General features: G+C 34.9%; 1 protein-coding gene across 17 annotated transcripts in view; it reads left to right on the forward strand.

Moving 5' to 3' along the window:
• Positions 1 to 20,331, forward strand: part of szt2 (SZT2 subunit of KICSTOR complex) — a 108,858-nt gene that overhangs the window by 26,415 nt on the left and 62,112 nt on the right. For all 17 annotated transcript variants that reach the window (XM_058778056.1, XM_058778064.1, XM_058778060.1 and 14 more), the window contains 14 exons: positions 4,312 to 4,390; positions 4,868 to 5,170; positions 6,440 to 6,578; positions 6,674 to 6,790; positions 6,871 to 6,940; positions 7,751 to 7,936; positions 8,053 to 8,319; positions 9,610 to 9,877; positions 13,066 to 13,140; positions 13,238 to 13,376; positions 15,610 to 15,718; positions 15,872 to 15,992; positions 19,047 to 19,199; positions 19,299 to 19,401. In XM_058778056.1, coding sequence (XP_058634039.1) covers positions 4,312 to 4,390; positions 4,868 to 5,170; positions 6,440 to 6,578; positions 6,674 to 6,790; positions 6,871 to 6,940; positions 7,751 to 7,936; positions 8,053 to 8,319; positions 9,610 to 9,877; positions 13,066 to 13,140; positions 13,238 to 13,376; positions 15,610 to 15,718; positions 15,872 to 15,992; positions 19,047 to 19,199; positions 19,299 to 19,401 — 2,129 coding nt within the window. The remainder of the gene's footprint in view (positions 1 to 4,311; positions 4,391 to 4,867; positions 5,171 to 6,439; positions 6,579 to 6,673; positions 6,791 to 6,870; positions 6,941 to 7,750; positions 7,937 to 8,052; positions 8,320 to 9,609; positions 9,878 to 13,065; positions 13,141 to 13,237; positions 13,377 to 15,609; positions 15,719 to 15,871; positions 15,993 to 19,046; positions 19,200 to 19,298; positions 19,402 to 20,331) is intronic.

Genomic DNA, 20,331 nt, shown 5'->3' on the forward strand with positions numbered 1-20,331 from the left:
CACATAGTTTTCTATTAAATTACATTACATTTGTCCCAAATCGTTGTGAATGTACATAATGACTTCATCCTAGGCTATAAATTATGCATTTTTCAGCAAAACATTTGTCTTTCTGTGGCTCTAATAAAGTCTGTATGCTTCATTTAGAGAGCTGTAATACAGATCGTGCGTTCTCTTGCTCTGTTTTTTTTAAACACTGAACTTCAAACTCATTTATGCCACATTGTTCATTCTTGGAGCAAACTTATGTCCGTTTGGTGATTTAAATAAATTGTTTTAGACCGCCACTTGATTTGAACGCAAAGTGTCTGGTGTGTGTGTGTGTGTGTGTGTGATGCATCTGAGTTCTCCTAGAGGCAGTGCTGCGCTTTTACCCGGTGTGTGACTAACTATTTTTTTTTTTTTTTGATTAGACAATTATCAAGTGTTAAAAAATAGAAGCAAATAAAGTGTGTGAGTACAAATACAATATCCATATGTATGTAATTTTAATGCTATGGCCTTGTGTAGATATTTAAAGATGACCATCTTTAAGCATGACTGTTGAAATTAAATGGTAACACTTAACAATAAGAGTCCATTGGTAGCATTAATGAAAATTGTAGAAGTATTGTTCCTTGTTAGAGTGTGTTCATTTCAACATTCACTATTATACGGTGGCCGAGAGAGCTCAACGCGCTGCAAATAGAAAAAACACCTGCAAATTAAGAAAACAACTTAATCAATTTGACGATATGCACGCTGCAAATGCTCACAACACAACCCAATAAAGAAACGCACTGCAAATAGAAAAAAACGCCTGCAAATTAAGAAAACAACTTCATCAATTTGACAACACGCGCGCTGCAAATGCTCACAACACAACCAAATAAAGAAACGCACAGCAAATACTCACAACACAACCAAACAAAGAAACGCGCTGCAAATAAAATTCTTTATTTGGTTGTGTTGTGAGAATTGGCAGCGCATTTCTTTATTTGTTTGCGTTGTGAGCATTTGCACCACCTGCTGTCAAACTGAAGAAGACGTTTTCTTGATTTGCTGGTGCTTTTTCTATTTGCATGTGTTTTCTGAAGTTGCAGCGCGTTGAGCTCTCTCGGCCACCGTACTATTAACTACTAATAGGCTACATTTTTATTTTATTTTAAAGTTTCTTCTTTTAACATTAGCAAACTATGAAATAACTTTAATGATCAATATAGTAAATAATATTAATATTTGTATTCATTTACAAAGTATGGTTCAGTACTGTTACTGCTTTTTTTTTTTTAAATAGTAAAGCACTAGCTTTCTTTCAGTATCCATTTTGAAAACTATCGGTTGAATAATCGGTATCGGCCAGTATGGTCCAACCTAGCTATCGGTATCGGTAAAATCCACTATCGGTCGACCTCTAATTACAATATTGCGTTACTCCCTAAAAATATAACTAATTACATTACTTAGTTACTTTTTATGGAAAGTAATGCGTTACATTACTTTTGCGTTACTTTTTAAATCTGGGCAGGGCTTACTTTTTTGTTTTTAATATAAAAAGTTGATTTTTTTTGGCAAACGTAAAAGCCCTTTCACATCTGTACAGCGGAACTCAAAGAAAAAAGTTCAACACTCTTCAGCAATAAAAAAAAAAAAGAAGCACAAATATTTATCTAGAGTAATTTTTGCTTAGTATGGTTGAATTGGATCATCAAAGGTCAGTAGCAAAGACATTGGTTAATAACATGGGATTAAATACATAAAGTATATTTATGTTATTTAACATTTAATTATAGCAGGTTTGCGTCATATTCTGAGTTTGCATTTTACTGTTTTTATTGATTTTGAGGAATACTGAATCTGTTTTGTTTTTTTGCAAGTGAGATGAATTAATACATGTTCGCATTTATTCTAAAACTACAGTAACATCTGTCAATCAATAAATGGGAGAAAAAGTAACTGGCGTTACTTTTTTGAAAAAGTAACTCAAATATTTTCTTGTAAATTAAAAAGTAATGCGTTACTTTACTAGTTACTTGAAAAAAGTAATCTGATTACGTAACTTGCGTTACTTGTAATGCGTTACCCCCAACACTGGTTTTGAATTGATCTCACTAGTGTTCTCTAGTCTGTGTATTTGACAGCTTTGTGTGTCATCTGAGGCCAAAGATTAGATTCTGACAAAAGATAATATGTTTTTGACTAAAATGTTTGATTTTTACCTGAAAGTCTGAAGTTTGCACAAATTGGTGTGTAGTTTTTAGATTGTGTTTATAGTTGTGAAAAAATTGTGAATTGTTTAATGAATTGTGTTAGCAATCGAGAAAAACTGTAATAAGACATAAAATCATTTAAATGTGTCAATTCATTTGAATATTTAATAATTAAAATTATATAGGGATGTTTTTTTTTTCTTTTTTCGTATTTATACAGATTTCAGCTCTGCAATCACTGTGAGTTTTGGTCATTTATACATGCATTTGAAGGTGCAAAATGCACCAACTATTTTATCAACAACTGTCCAAAGAGAAGCTTTAAGGCAGGGTTGTCAAACTCAGTTCCTGGAGGGCCGGAGCCCTGCAGCGTTTAGATGCAACCCTAATTAAACACACCTGATCCAGCTAATCAATTCAATTAGGCTTATTTGATAACTGCATGGTTTGTGTGTTGGAACTAAACTCTGCAGGACTGCGGCCCTCCAGGAATTGAGTTTGACATCCCTGTGTTTTTCCAGCAAAATAAAAGCTCTATAGTTTATTATAATTATTATTTATTTATTTATTTAACTGGGACAATGCAGAATAACATTACAGATGCTCTACATACAGGCTTCTAGTCAATGGCTAATTTACAGCCCCAGTCCCTGGTTAGGCTTTTGAAATACAATAAAAAATTATATATACAATGACAAGTACAGTAAACGTAACAAAAATCTAAGACCGTGTACAACCATCAGTGTTCACAAACCTGTTTTTGTTTGAACCAGTTTTTAATATTTCTCAGAAAATTTTCAACTCTGTTTGCATTTTCAGATCAGCTGTCCCTTTAACTGAAAACGTAGATTGAGCAAATTTAGTTTTTCTCTTAGGCACTATACAATTCTGTGTTGTTGCACCTCTTGTAAAGATCCCTCTACTACTGTTTTACTATTAATTGGCGTGTAATATCTGGAGCAAGCTTATTGACACACTTAACCATTTTAATAAGAGACAAATTCATAAAATTGTCAAAAGTTAAGTTATGTTACAATGATGCCATCTGACTGATTTCTTGTCTAAAATTATTAAGGTTTGTTTATATAGGGATCTAACAGGTTTAATAGTCAATTGAGAGAACTGACTCCAGACAATCACGCAATAAGACATATGTGAAAAGACCATTGCATGCATATATAACTTAGCTGCTTTAAGTGATAAATACGGTCTGATCATATAAAAACAATTCAGGTTTGTTCTGATGGTTTTACAAATCCTCTTTACATGCACATCAAATTTTAATTGAGAATCAAAAATAACACCTAAAAATGTTAAATCACTAACTGTTTCTATTGCCTTTTGGTCGATCATAATTGTAAAACCACTAATTTCTTTCCTTCTGATTGAGGAACACATTGAAACAGTTTTAAAAGAATTCAAAGTCAAGCAGTTCTTTTGCAACCACTGTGAAACACCAGTCATTTCATTCGGTAATATATCTGCTGCTAAGTGTGGAGTCTGCTGTATATAACTGACATTTATATGTTTCCTTACAACAATTTGGTACATCATTAATGTATAAGGAAAACAAAAGAGGACCTAAAATTGACCCTTGAGGAAGACCCATCTCATTACTTTGTAAAGATGATCTTGAGTTATTTATGTTAACACACTGATCTCGAGCTTCCAAATGTGATCTAAAACCATTTAATTGCCTGGTGGGAAAAACTGAACACATTCATTTTATGTATGAGTGTTTTATGATTTACTGTGTCAGGTCCAAAAATACTGTGCCTACCACATTACCACTATCTAAAGCTCCCTTAATCAGTTCTGTGAAATAACAGTTTGCCATTTCTGTTGAATACTTGGAATTATTATTGTTGTTGTTGTTGTTAATTACATATTTTTAATTCGCATTAAATAGTCTTTTTGCAATAGTGATATTTGTTTATTTATTGATTTGTTTCGTTTTTATAATTTAAATATTATTATTGTATAGCGATATTGAATTGATTTTTTTCCTTCTTCGTCCTTATCTGATTTTGCCTGTTACTAAATTAACATCTTACTGACTGGAAGTTTATATGATAATATGTACTAAAAGATATACATTCACAGAAGAGTTTGTTGTCTGCAGGAGGATTCAGACAGAGAGGGAGAGCGGAGAGCCAGCGAGGATTGTGAGGTTTCTGAAGCTGAACTCGCCACAGAAGACGGTTAGACATCATTCATGACACACTGAATGTTCAGTTTGCTATCTGAGTTCTGCATTTTAATATCTTCTGTATCTGAGTGTCCACCTCAGGCCATTTTAATGAAGTTCACATTTGTTTAATTTTGAAGACGTTTAATGCCATTTGCAACATACGCGCATAGGTGCTTAGCAGTAATATTTCTCTCACTAAATACTAATACGTGTCATGCATAAAGAAAATTATAGTGTTCTAAACATATATTTGGATGAGTGAGGCTTCAGATGGATTGTGAAAAATTTGCTATGATATTACTGATAAATAATATTTTTCCTTGCATGCACAGCCATGGTGCAATAGCACTGATGAATAAACATTTAACAGGGACTTTAATAGGGTCCGTTAATTTTTTTGCTAATTGTAAAGTTTATGTGAACTTGTTAGTAAACTTGAAGAATATTAAAACATGCATATCCGTATTTATCCTTTGCTTATGCACAGAGAACGTGTCGGGCTGCTGCATCGTGACAGAGAGTGACACGGATCTGGAGGTGGAGTATCAGGATTGTGGGAATGGCAGAGCGGAGGCTGGAGGACAGGGAGCAGGTGAAGGCGAGTCTCCGTCGGACTCCAACACTGTGAACCAGGACGAGGATTCCTTCAGTATTCTGGACGGAGACTCCCTGCTGGAGGTGGAGGGTCCGCAGCCAGAGATGCCGCCTCTGTTTGTGCATCTCACCTGCTCCGTCAACATGAAGAGCTGCCATGGCTCCATGCCCACGCAAACGCTGCCAACCTGTCTGGGTGAGTCACTGAACACCGCTGAGGGTTCTGCCACTGACTAAAGCTGCTTTATACTCTGTGTGTTTACACCCATTTAACAGAATCATATTCTACACTTTTGTTGCATTTAGTTTTTTACATAAATTTTACATAGATTTATTGACCAAAAAAATGATCATTTTGCTTCTCGTGGCCATTTTTATTATTATTTAAGGTTGTTTTTAATTGTACTGCATATTTGTGATTTCTAATTTCTATGTGCAAATATAAATTATGATTGTCAGCGAGCTTTCTTCTGTATGTAAATGAGCTTTGCTATGACTGGCTCTCTTTTTTTCACATTAAAAATCACGTTAATATTACTAAATAATAATTTGTTAAATACTAAATGGGTATTTATTTAATGGAAAAATCATGAGGATTTTGGTTGTAAATGTAACGAAATCATTTAAAAATAAGACACACAGGCCTGGTTTCACAGACAGGGCTTAGACTAAACCAGGATTAGGCCATAGTTCAATTAGGACATTTAAGTAATTTTCATTAACATGCCTTAGAAAAAACATTACTGGTGTGCATCTTGAGACAAAACAAAGGCACTGATATATTTTAAGATCAATCAGTGCAAGTTTCTTTCAGTTAAAACAGCTCAGACTTACACTTTAGTCTGGGACTAGGCTTAAGCCTTGTCTGTGAAACCGGGGCTTAACCATTTAAATGTATTAATTTCAAGGATTGGCTAAATATACATGAGAATATGGCACATCAAAATCCTGATCAGCAGTGTTGTTATCACTAACTAAAATGAAAAATAAAACTAAATTGTTTTTCTAAAAATAAATCTAAAACTAAAAAATTCTTTAATGAATTGAAATTAAGCTGAAATGAAAATTAGATGAAAATGTTGAACTTAAAAAAAAAAAAAAAGAGACAGAAAAATGTTACATTGGCAACTTTTTGAAATAAAATGAGTTTAAGTTAAAGTACTAAAAAATACCAAAACCTCAACTCAAATGAATAAAATAAAAGCTTAAATAGAAAAATAAATTAAAAAAACTAATAAAAATGTCAAAGCACTGTAAACTAAAATAAAAACTGAAAATATAAAAATAAATGTTAATTTAAAATATGAATAAATTCTATAATATAACTAACAACTCAAGAAAAATCATGGAAATTCATTGGTTAAAAGGGATGAAACCATATATATTGAGTTTTATCTCTGATTAGTATTAATCTGGTTCATGCAAGTTCAATAATGTTAGAGAATCTAAAAATGTTTTTTTGCAGGTGAAGTCATTACCTGTCTTGAGAACGCTGAGCATCTTCAGTCGGTGGATCTGAACGAGTTGTCTGTCACTCTTGATATCTTCGTGCTCACGTTACCTCTGGAGATCGAGATCATGACTCCTGACTTCCGCCACAACAGGTCAGTGATTGTGAAGCGTCCTAGGTTTAGGAAAGAATCAAACAGCGTGGCTCCAGCTAGAGTGATCCTGAATCTTCTCTGTACATGTACTGTAGGTACACGTCTGAGAGCAGCGTGTCTCTGAACCGCTCCCCTGGACAGCCCTCATCCTATCGCTCTGATGAGGAGCTCATGGCTAATCTGGACGGCCTGCGCGGGGTCGGTGTGGAAAGGTGAGCATTCAGAGCTCAGCAGACATCCTCTGTTGCCAAATATCTTGAGTAATAACTTTTTATTTTGTGGTCTTCTGCAGCATGTCTGGAGATCCCCTGTCCAAACTTCCTATTCCGCACAAAATGGCTGTTTTAGCCACCATGGATGAGGTGAGAGTGAAAATTAAATGAATATAAGTGTTGTTTATTTTCTTTAACAATATTATAATTTGAAATGATGTAAAACTATTACAATGTTAAATAATAATAATTGTCATCTTCTCAAACAATTATAAGTCCCATTAGTAATGCATTGCTAACGTTAAGTAATAGTGAGAAATACATTTGTTGTAGTATTTTTACATGTTAAAATTAGTTAATAAAACTATTTATTGCTAGTTCTTGTTAGCTCAGTTTCATAAAGTAATATTTCCAGATTCAACTTTTCATTTTAACAATCCATTGGTAAATGTTGCAATTATCAATTATTAATTAATGCTTGTAATAAAGTATAAAGTTACATTAATTCATAAATCATGAATTAACTAAATGATAAATAATTATTATAAATAATGTAGTTAAAGGTAACAAATGGAACCTTATTGTGAGGTGTTACCCAATTATTTAACATTGATCCAGTAATGAAAGCACAGTGTTTTTTATATATATGTATATATATATATTTTTTTTAATTTCAGTTTTAGTTATTTTCATACTAAAACTAAGTAAAAATTAGATTTAAATTAATGTTACCTGACTGAAATAAAATCTATATATTTTTATAATTTTATTACATGTATTTCACTTACGATTTCTTTATGATTTTAGGTTAGTTTTGTTATTATATATATATATATATATATATATATATATATATATATATATATATATATATATAATGTATACATTTATTAAAAGTATCTAATAATATATAATGTGTATACTATATAATATAATAACCCTGTCTGTGACCTGTTTCAGATCCGTTGGCTGTTGGAGGATGAGATAGTCTCCGCTTTACGGCACTCGTCTGTTATCAGCTCCTCCACGCTGCAGAAAGTGTTGGAGCACGTGTGTCGCTCCAGCGGCCGCCCGCAGTGCCACTGTGAGGTCGTTCCCCTGCAGTTTGTATTTGGTCCCGAGCAGTCGCTGGAAAAGTTTCAAGAGGTTTGAACTCATGCGATGACCTCTATTATTGATGATAAATCTCCCCAGGAAAGGTCAGAAACGAGATTATGTTCTGCCTCGTTGTTTAATAACATGTCCCTGCTTCCTCGCTGCAGGAGTTCAAGAGGTTATCACTTCCTGGTTACCTGCTGAACGCCGAGCAGCAGAACTTCCACTACGTCTCACTGAGTCGCCAGCAGTCTCACAGGCTTCAGGCCGCGAGACAGCTGTCTAACATCGCTGCTCAGTACTCAACGGCTGCAGGAACCGTGTCTCGGCAGACCAGCCTGTGTCCTGAGGTGGAGGACGGAGCCAGAGCATCAGCAAACATCTGCACGTCAGACAGAGAAGCAGAGTCCAAGAAAAAAGAGCCCAACACTGAGGTAATTATCAGCAATCTTTTAAACCACACCTAAAGAAATGCATTGCATTTGTTTAATGATGAAGTTATCACATTAACTTTAAAATAAAGTGTTTTAAACATTTTAAAACTCAGATTTAACAAAGCTGACTTGCTGTCTATTGCCACATGGGCAGCTGTCTTATAAATCAACATACTGTCTGAGATGGAAAGTAAAAATTAACGAATGCCCTGCATATACAGTATAGCGCTCCTCACATGAGACATAACTCAATTGATTTCAGTAGAACTATACATTTAACTTTTTAAGCTAACAATGCAATGATTTAATAAAGCATAATACATAGTACACACAAAAATTGGTTTAAATAGTCAGTTGTAGATTATATAAAAAAAGGAAACTATTTTAGCTATTGAATACATATATTAAAATATATTTGTAATTAATTTGAAACCCTTTTAAAACTTTGACCAGTCTCAAACAGGATTTTTCACATTGCAGTGCATTTTTCCTTTTTCAACAAAGCATGCAATGTCACAAGTTCAGTATGATTTTCAATATGAAAGAAAATTAACATTTAATTTTTAGAATTAGTTTTTTTCAGCAAGGATGCATTAAAAAAATCAAAGACATTTTTATTTTAAATAAATGCTGTTTCTATTCATTAAAGAATCCTGAAAAATAAAATGTATCACAGTTTCCACAAAAATATTGTGCAGCACAACTGTTTTCAACATTGATAATAATCAGCAATGTTTCTTGAGCAGAAAATCAGCATATTAGAATGATTTCTGAAGGATCATGTGACACTGAAGGCTGGAGTAATGATGCTTTGAATCACAGGAATAAATTACATTTTACAATACATTGACATAGAAAACAGTTATTTTAAATTGTAATAATATTTCACAATATTACAGTTTTTACTGTATTTTTAATCAAATAAATGCAGCTTTAAATAGAACATTAAAAAAGCTGACCCAAAGCTTATGAACTTAAATGACCTAATTTATGATGGAAATGAAAATAAATACATAAACAGTCATGAAATGTATGCATTCAATGTAAGATTTTAATTGAAATTATTTTATGTGAGAAGAAAAACAGTGTAGAGTGATACAAGGCATGAAACTAGCATGAAATCAGTGGCTGAAGTTAAAGTTATACAGTTTAGCATCATTATACAAAAATTACTCAGAATGCATTGATTGACCGATAATAATCAAATCTCCCAATGAGCCGTGTTATAATAATGTCTTTTAGTTTTCCTCCTCTTCATCTGGAATATGATTCCTCTGTTTTTTCCCGCAGCAGGTAGAGTGTGGAGAAGCGCAGAGGGCTGATGAGGACACGCGGCCTGCAGCAGCTGATTCAGCCAGCGAGTCTCTCTCCGAGACCTCTGACCCCGGGCAGCTCAAACAGGCTGACACGGAGGAGACTCGACCTCAGAGTGCCGTCAGCGGCGCTGCTCACCTGCAGGCGGGCAGCAGCAGCACCGAGCGCTCGTCTGATCACACGTCTCCTCCCAAAACCCCCTCCGCCGCCAGCCTGGCCGAGTCTGTGCAGTCCACCACACACAGTGAGTTTCAAGAGAAACCCGCGTCATCTGACTTTACTGAGATCCCGCTGGTGAAGTTATATTTACATTTAGTCATTTAGCAGACGCTTTTATCCAAAGCGATTTACAAATGAGGAGAACAATAGAAGCAATCTGATCAACAGTATACAAGTGCTGTGACAAATCTTTAACACAGTATACATTGCAAGGTTTTTTTTAAAAGAAATAAATAAATAAATTAGACTAAATAGAATAGAATAGAATAGAATAGAATAGGTAAGTGCTAGTATTAATTGGTCTGGTGCTGGCGAAAAAGATTAGACGTTTTTTGAAAATGGCTAAAGGACTCAGCTGATCGAATTGAGATAGGCAGGTTGTTCCACCAGCTGGGAACAGTCCAGAAAAAGGTCCGTGACAGTGATTTTGTGCCTCTACCACGTGGTGGCGTTCACTTGCAGAACGCAAGCTTCTGGAGAGCACATAAGTTTGAGCTTTAGGCATATTGTGCAGTGCCACTGGTTGTCTTGTAAGCAAACACCAGTACCTTGAATTTGATGCGAGCGGCTATTGGCAGCCAGTGCAAACTGTTAGACTCTAACAGTGTTGGGAAGTAACTAGTTACATGTAATGGAATTACGTCATTTAATTACAAAATAAATGTAACTAATCTGTTACAGTTACTGTGGGTGGAAAAAAATGTGTAATTAAATTGCAGTTACTTATAAAAATGTTAACGATTATATAGGAGGTTACAACTGAATATTTTCACACACAAGCAGATTTGACTGATTTCTTTCCAAAATTGCATTGACTGCTCTAAAATATGAGACGCAGAATCGGACACTTGCTTATTTGATAACTGTTTTATTTCCTGTTTAGGCTTGTGTATATGCTTTTATTTATTTTTTCCAAGGCATTGTTAGGTGCCAGTGCTTCCTGTCATATCTGTGCAATGATTTGATTTCAAAAACCGTATCATGGCTATAAAACAATATTTTATGATTTTAAATCTGTATTTTACCTCAGAACAATCTCAAAGTAAAAAGAGGTGCTATAGATGCTGTGGAGGCTGTGCTTTAAAATTAAATTATTGTCTGAATTCAAGTGATGAAGGATTTTGAAATTCTGACAGTAATCAGTGTTGAGTACTACTGTAAGGTTAACTCTGCCTGATTTAAATGTTTGAAAATGATTAACAGTTTAGAAAAATGTAGGAAAAATATAGAAATGTGAATTAAAAGTAATCAAATGCAATCAGTTACATTACTTTAATAATTTAAATAGTTACACTACTTATTGCATTTTAAATAGGGTAACTCGTAATCTGTAACCTATTACATTTACCAGGGTTCCCACGGGTCCTTGAAATCCTTGAGAGTTTGTGAATCTGATTAAAAAGTTTCAAGGCCCTGGAACTTTCAAAGTACTTTGTGTTGTTCGTTGCCATGACATTCACACGCACACGAAACTACTAAGATGGTACCTCAACGTTTCACAGACACACCGTGAAACATTGCAAAAACAGGCTGAAACGTGATGACTGGAAAATGCAAGTTTCAAGATATTTGGCTAACCAAAGAAGATTACAAAGAATGGCTTGCCAGAGATCCAAAGGATTTAATGTTGAATTGCTTTGCTTGTTAAAATAATGAAAAGCCATGAGGAAAGAAAAACTTAAAAGCATATTCATATATCTTAAAACTTCTGGTTACATGAGCCTAAGCTCTTTTCAATAAAATCCATGCAAAAGTTAATATCAGATTATTTTAGAATACAGTATAGTATGTATCAAATATTATTCAATTTTATGCAAAACAGAAATACGACAAATATCAGAGTTCTGTCATATGGCCAAAAAAAAAAAAAAAAAAAAATTGCTTTTTTGCATAGTTGTGTTTGACACATGAAAACTGTAACAATGTATCTTACAAGGTGACGTGATGTAACCTTTGCTCTCACTTGAAATGTGTCCCCACATTAAGTCCTTGAATTTGAGGGTATTGGACCTGGAAAGTCCTTGAAAGATCCTTGAATTTGAAGTTAACCAAGGTGTGGGAACCCTGATTTACAAAGTAACCTTCCCAACACTGGACTCTAATTAGATGGAAAAAGAAGCCTGCATACTGTGAGGATGAAAAAGACAACAATGAAGCATTTCAATGCCAGTTACAATGCCATGTGCAAGAGTCATCATAAAGGAATAGTTTAACCAAAAATGAAAATTTACTGAAAATGTCTTCTCCCTCAGGCCATCCAAGATGCAGATGAGTTTGTTTGTTCATCAGAACAGATTTGGAGAAATATAGCATTTCATCACTTGCTCACCAATGGATCCTCTGCAGTGAATGGGTGCCGTCAGAATGAGAGTCAAACAGCTGATAAAAACATCACAATAATCCACAAGTTATCCACAACACTCCAGTCCATCAGTTAACATCTTGTGAAGCCAAAAGCTGTGTGTTTGTAAGAAACAAATCCATCATTATGGTATTTTTAACTTAAAAATACCATAATGATGGATTTAGTCCTCTATCTATAGTAGTGCTTCCTCCATTGAAAAAGTGGTCTGGTCTGAATCAGGAAAGAAATCTGCACAGATCAAACACTGTTTACAAGCCAAAACAGATCTTAACGTATATATGGGTGGATTTCGATGGGAGAGACAACAGGGGATGAACTGGAGGAAGCGTTATTATGGATTTTGGCCAGAAGTCTGAAATTAAAAAGTCTTAATGATGGATTTGTTTCTTTTTGGCTTCACAAGACATTAATTGATGGACTGGAGTGGTGTGGATTATTGTGATGTTTTTATCAGCTGTTTGGACTCTCATTCTGACGGCACCCATTCACTGCAGAGCATCCATTGGTGAACAAGTGATGAAATGCTACATTTCTCCAAATCCAAATGAAGAAACAAACTCATCTACATCTTGGATGGCCTGAAGGTGAGGACATTTTCAGCAGATTTTTTTTGGGGGGTGAACTATTCCTTTAAAACAGAGATTGATAGCAGTTGGATATGTCACATGATCCAAAAAAAAAAGATTTTGGATCATGTGATTATTTCTTTTGCCTGTTTGGATTATTGTGGCTTACACACGTAGACTTTTTGGATGTTTTTTGGTGCAGTGATTTTGTTTGTTTGTTAAACTTTTATAATAAAGTTTATATTATTTATTCTAAGCAGCTTTGATTCCTGTTTCTTTCAGGCAGTGGGAAACTGCGGCCCAGTCGAGTTCAGAGCGTCGTCTCCAGTCAGGGCAGCCTGGACTCAGACATGCTGGGTGAGGCTTCACACAACACACAGCATGCTAAATCTCACATTTACATCACAGTCATCATTCTTCATGGTCCCTCTGCTCTCTGCTGTGTGTGGTTCAGGTTATGATGGTGGCAGCAGTGATTCTGAGTGCGACGGACCCACAATGAACGAGCAGGAGAGACAGACGCCACTCATGCCTGATTTCTGGCTCATCATCAGGATTCATCAGGACAGAGTGGAGGTTTTCTCTCACGCCAGGTACTGCTGCAGAGACACGCTCAGGTTATAAAATTCACATTCAGAAAGCGCCAAATGCAAGCAAAAATCAGCCAGTGAAAGAATTGGCTGATCGTTTCATCACTGTCTCATAGTTTTTGTGGACATGGATGATTGTTTTGGTAAGGAGGGTATACTAAAGAGATATATATATATATATATATATATATATATATATATATATATATATATATATATATATATATATATATATATATATATATATATACCTGTATAGGTGTATATATAGGTGCATCTCAAAAATTAGAATATCGTCAAAAAGTTTTTTTTTGTTTTTTTTTAACTTATTTCAAAAAGTTCATGTAAACATGTACATGTAAAGTAAAACATTTCAAACGTTTTTTGTATTAATTTGAATGATTAGAGCTCACAGCTCATGAAAGTCAAAAATCCAGTATCTCAAAATATTAGAATATTTCCTAAGGTCAATCAAAAAAAGGATTTGCAAAACAGAAAAGTTCTTGGTCGGGGCTCTTTTAGCACAAACTCCAGCATCAGTGAGGTGTGGCATGGAAGTGATCAGCCTGTGGCGCTGCTGAGGCACTATTGAGCCTTCAAGCTCGTCTGTATTGTTGGATCGACTGTTTCTCATCTTTCTCTTGAAAATATCCCATAGATTCCATATGGGGTTCAGGTCAGGCATGTTGGCTGGCCAATCAAGCACAGTAATATCATGGTCAGAAAACCACTTGGAAGTGGTTTTGGCACTGTGGGCAGGTGCTAAAGTCCTGCTGGAAAAGGAAATCAGCATCTCCATAAAGCTTTTCAGCAGATGGAAGCATAAAGTGCTCCAAAATCTCCTGGTAGAAGGCTGCATTGACTTTGGAATTGATAAAACACAATGGACCAACACCAGCAGACGTCACGGCACCCCAAATCATCACTGACTTCAGAAACTTCACACTGGACATCAAGTAATTTGGATTCTGTCCCTCTACAGTTTTCCTCCAGACTCCAGACCTTGATTTCCGAATGAAATGTGAAATTTACTTCCATCTGAAAAGAGGACTTTGGACCACTGTGGAACAGTCCAGTTCTTTTTCTCAACCCAGGTAAGATGCTTCTAACATTGTTTGTTTCAGAAGTGGCTTGGTGGCCCTTTTCTTGAAGACGTCTGAGCGTGGTGACTCTTGATGCACTGACTCCAGCTTCAGTCCACTCCTTGTGAATCTCTCCCAAGTGTTTGAATCCGCTTTGTTTGACAGTATTCTCAAGCTTGCGGTCATCCCTGTTGCTTGTGCACCTTTTCCTACCTAATTTCTTCCTTCCAGTCAAAATTGCATTTAATATGCTTTGATACAGCACTCTGTAAACAGCCACACCTTTCATTAATGACCCTCTGTGACTTACCCTCTCTGTGAAGGGCGTCAATGATTGTCTTCTGGACCATTGCCACGTCAGCAGTCTTCCCCATTATTGTGGTTTCAAAGAACAAGAGATACCCGGAATTTGTACTGTAGGATGGTCATTTAACGAAACTCAAATGTAAATATTCTAATATTTTGAGATACTGGATTTTTGACTTTCATGAGCTACAAGCGCTAATCATCAAAATAAAAAAAAATAAATAAAAAAACCTTTTGAAAATATAAGTTTCACTTTCTGAAATAAGTTACAAAAAAAAAATTACTTTCACGATATTCAAATTTTTTGAGATGCACGTGTGTGTGTATGTGTGTGTGTATATATATGTATTGATTATTTGATATTATTATATACTTATTAGTTAATGAAATTATTTACAAATTATTGACATTTTATTACTGAATTATTATTATTATTATTATAATATTATCATTTTATTTAAAATATGCATATATAAACAAAACATTTGATTTTACATTATATTTAACAACATTTACTGTTGACTTCAAAGCTGTTACCAAAATTATTATGAGAAAAAAAATTCAGACAATATAAAAAAAGCTGAAATTTATAAGACCTTAGTTACCTATTCATGGAAATATGCCTCATGTTTTTGTTGTCCTTGTAAGTTTTATGCCTATAAATGAGTTTTTGTGTTCAGTTGTGTTCTAAATACATGAAGCATACAAATGAGCAGCTTGTTTGTTTGTACTGCTGAAATTGCAAATGCTTTTCCCCAGACATGCAAACAAAACTGAGTTTGGCATTTTCCAGCTGAGAATGTTAAAACTATTTATAGTGTTGTGAATCTTGAGCATTGTATTGGCAGGAGTTTTAACAGAGAGAAAGAGGAGGAAGAGGAGGAGATCCCAGAGTACCTGCGTCTTCATCAGCTGGTGGTGAGGAGGATCGGAGAAATGTGCCGAATAGTCAACCAGGTAAAGAACAGCCTTTTCACTATCAGTATTAAGTCTGGTCCACTTTGCAGCTTATTCTGGTCAGAAAGACCCACTATCTCAGGGCCATCGCCTCAGATCCTTAACTGCTGCTTTCCCTTTTTACTGTTCAAGCTCCCTTGACTTTCTCCACAGCGCCTCCTACTGCAGGACCTGCATGACAGTCGCGTCTGCCACTCTCTCTTAGTGGCTGAGAGCGAGGAGGACATCTGGAAGCACGAGTCGCTCTACCGGCCCAGGATGACTAACTCTGACGGTACAGTGATTTAATGCCACCGCCGAATGACCAGTGGCGGTTCTACATTGAATTACTCCCCGGGCGAGACCCCCTCTGAGCGCCCATCCCCTCCCCCCCCATTCGAGAAAAAAAAATTTATTTAGGTTTTTTTGCTAAAAAATTTTGCACAAACAGTTTTACTATAACAATATAAGTGTAAGACAAGCTTATATTTCTCAATTGCACAAATCCTTCAACATGAAAAACACAATTCTGTACAAAACAGTATAAGTTATCAGAACTTAAATAAATATACTCTATATACATAATAAACACTCTGTGTTTATTTGGCACTCGACAATCAACAGATTTCCCATCCCCCAACACTGTCACTCACGACCAGAAGTCAAGACTAAACCACAAAGTGAAAATAGCAGTATTCTTTAGTGATATGTTATTTACACAGTGCAAATAGCTTTAGATTCTATTTATTCTATGTTAAAATAAAATAAAAACATGGCGAAAAACATTATTAAAGAAAAACATTACTTATTGCAAAAATAGTGGTAATTATCTGCACTTCTGCATTGTAATACATTATAAAATAGTATGCAATAACTTATTGAGTGTAATTTTTTAATTTTATTTCTAATTATTAAATGGATGCCACCTTATTGGGACAAAAGCCCTCTCTACACCTACCCTAACCCTACCCGATACTTTATGTTCAACTCTTTGATTATTTCCTTCATTTTTATTAAAAAATAAATGCTTTTCTGATGTGATGTGATTTGAAATTTAAAAAGGGAGAAAAAAAGTTCGCCAAAAGGTAGATTCCAACCCTGGTCGATCGTGTCGAAAGAAGTGTAACGCAAATTTTACCATCTGCACCACTGAATCTGACAGCTAACCGTCTTTTGCATATTTGACTATCCCAATCATACATTTGTGGGTGGAGTTAATCTAAATAGCCTCTGCCAGCAACATAGCTATTTGCACTTAAATAGACACTCCGATTTTTTATATTCCCAACAATTAAACAGTTGCCCACATGAAAAAAACACTTCCCGTGCCCCTGGGTGTGACTGACTTTAGCCCACTTGTCCCACTAATTTGGGAGAGGTGAACTGTCCCCAGCGCCGCACCCTCCCTTTCCACTTCTCACACAGCTTCTGTGCTCGGTACCTTCTCAACAAGCAGGGGCGCCAATTTGCCAATTCCCCGCACAGTTATATGATAGATAATATGATAGATAATAGAAAACTGCTTAGCGTCGCAGATGATTTTTTTTTTTCCCAAGTGCTTGTGCCGCCCCCCACGTGTCATGAAAAAATGCCGCCCCGGGCGGCTGCCCCGTTCGCCCATGCCTAAAACCGCCACTGCGAATGACTGACACACACACTCTTTCTACATGCAGCAGCCATATGCATGCCAGTGCAGGGGTCGCAACCTCTTTGACAGGAAAAGGCGATTTTCTTTTAATCACTTGTAGGCATGTTTTTCGTTTTTAAAAATAGCTAGGCCTAAATCTGTCAGAAAATATTCATAATTTTTCCAGATTTCTTCATCTATAAAAAGCTTATTTATGGATCCAAACATTCCAACTCAGTCTGCTTTGCTTTTCCATTTTCCAAAATCACAAATTTGGAGTCTTTTATGCCAAATGAGATGGGAGAGTAACCCATACTGATTATTACTGAATAAAACTGATGCTAAAGATTAAAAAAAAGTTGTAAGTTACTGTTTCTAAAGATCTCTTTCACTCTTATTGCTCCAGATCCATGCAAATACCAGAGTCAGTTATCTAATTGGGCTTGTATTTATTTATGTATGTATTTAGTTACTTCTTTAGGTATTTAGTTATGGTTTTTTCCTCTGATAAAATTGTTTTGCAAGTTTTAAAATCCAGTTTAAAAAAAGCAGATTGGCCAAAATAAATTGCGTCAATATAACTATACAATTCTTAACAATATTATTATTATTATTATTATTAAATAATAAGTAAAAATATTAAACAAAATAAGAAATATTACGATTGTATTATTTTACTGCAAAATAAAAAAAACAAAAAATATTTAAAATATTAGTAAAATAATTTATTTGACAGTACAATAGTGAATGTTACAATATTTTTTTGCTGCCTTAAAAGCTTGATGTTTTAATGTTTTAAAATCAGGAAGTTATTTTAGCTGGTTAAAAGCATTTTTTACTACATATCTCAAAACTCGTTGACTCAAGACCCAAACTCTTGCTGTGCAAAAAATAGATATTTTTCCAGTACAAATATATAAACATTCAGAGCTTTTGCTTAAAACAAGAAAAAATATCTGGCAATTGTGTAAAACAAAAAAAAAAACTACTTAAATCAGTTTAATATTTTGATCCTATTGGCTTATTGTTTTCTTGCGTTAACTTGCTTAATTTTGATACAGAAAACAAGATTTAGTATCTTATGTTAACTTAATGTATCTTGATTTAAGAATGTTTAGATATTTGTACTGGAAAACAAGATGAAAATACTAAGTAAGAAAGTAATTTTTGCAGTTTTTTAATTAAATTGCAGCATCTGTGATAACAGCACTAGCCATATCTTGATTTCAGTTTTATTTTAATGAATTATGCAGCCCTGTGCTCAGCCAGACCAACACCGTGCGGACGGCTGTGTTTAAATGAAAACTGCTGATATTGTTGCACTCTTGATATGCAGTACAGATTTAATAAAGCCTGATGAATCTACACTAATGCAAACAAACACAGACTCTCATTCAAAAACCCATCGGGAAGGTCAATTCAAGGGTGGTGATAATGAGACAGCAGTATGAGTCTGAGCACTCGCCTCATTGACTACAATTTGATAACTGCTGTTTAGCGTGAATTACCGCACTAATGTCCTCATCGTTCTGCCTCAGACTGTGCAAATGAATTGGATCCGGTCGACCACCGAGATGAACGCTCAAATGCTTCATTTGTATCGTACAACTTGAGGTGCTCTGCAGGCCTGTTGAGTTCAGCTAATCCTGCTAATCTCCCTTTTGTTATGAAATTGCTAAAATGAAACTCTCATCCCCATAATTATACCTTTTTTCCGCCCAGACTACAATGCAGACGAGAGCTATCAGCCGCGGGACTACCTTGCCGCCACCATGCAGTTCATCCCGGGTTACTTCGCCTGTGACGTGGTCTGGAGCACCGTTATTTACATTCACCCGCGCCTCAAGATGGGGCCCAACATGGGCGTGTCCCGGGGTGAGTGTTTACCACAGCGGACCAATCAGGTGGCTCCTCATGGAAACATGTTTTTACTTTGAAAAACTAGTAAGCTTGTATTTTCTCTGGTTCTTTCAGCTATCCAGGCTCTGCGCTCCGTTCTTAACGCTTTCTGTGTGGTAAACCGCAAAAACATGTTTGTTTATCAGGAGCGCACCACCAAATCTGTTTTCTACCTCCGGTGAGTCACAAGCTCTGCATTTTTTTCATATTAGTTATTGACCAATATGAGCTTTTCAGTGATTGATGCTGGTATCTGAGGAGCAGCGTAAACAAGAGTGCATGTTGATTCCAACACCAAAGTCAGGGGTTCAATTCCCAGGGTGTGCATGAACTGATGACAAGTTTACCTTGAATAGAAAGTAAACCGCTTTGGATAAAAACCTTTTCCAAATGCAGAAATGTAAATGTGAATGTTAAATTAGCCTTCTGCTCTCCAAGGCCTCGTTTATTTCATTAAAAATACAGAGGGAAAAAATGTGAAATATTATTACAATTTAAAATAACTGTTTTCTACGTCAATATATATATTAAAATGTAATTTATTCCTGTGATTAAAGATGAATTTTCAGTATCACATGATCCTTCAGAAATCATTCTAATATGCTGATAAATAAATATATATTTATTTATTTTTCTTAGAGAGGCAGCACAACAACTAAAGACGTTAGTCAAACATATTTTTAAATAGACCAACAATTTAAAAAAAAATGGCAGAGAAGCACAACAAGAAAGTGTGTCTAAAAATTCTGAATTTAACATAATTTCGGTATCAAATATTTATAAAATATTTTACATATCTACTTATGTATTTTTTCTACTATTTTGCAATGCACATAGAATAATTCTTAATAAAATAAATATTAGTAATTAGTAAAAAATATTTAAAAATGAATAACTATTAAATAACAAGAAATGTTTATATAAAAAAATTTCAAACTAATCTAATTATAATGTAAATATCAATATAATTCTATGTATATATGTAGAATTAGATTTATAATCAGTAGTGTTATCTATGTTTTTGTTTCTTTTATTTGTAGATTTATTAATTCATTGTTTTATCACTCGATCCTTATTGTTTTGTGCAAGACAAATCCAGGTCTGATTG

The sequence above is a fragment of the Onychostoma macrolepis genome, chromosome 06, assembly GCF_012432095.1.
Source record: "Onychostoma macrolepis isolate SWU-2019 chromosome 06, ASM1243209v1, whole genome shotgun sequence".
Classification (NCBI taxonomy): domain Eukaryota; kingdom Metazoa; phylum Chordata; class Actinopteri; order Cypriniformes; family Cyprinidae; genus Onychostoma; species Onychostoma macrolepis.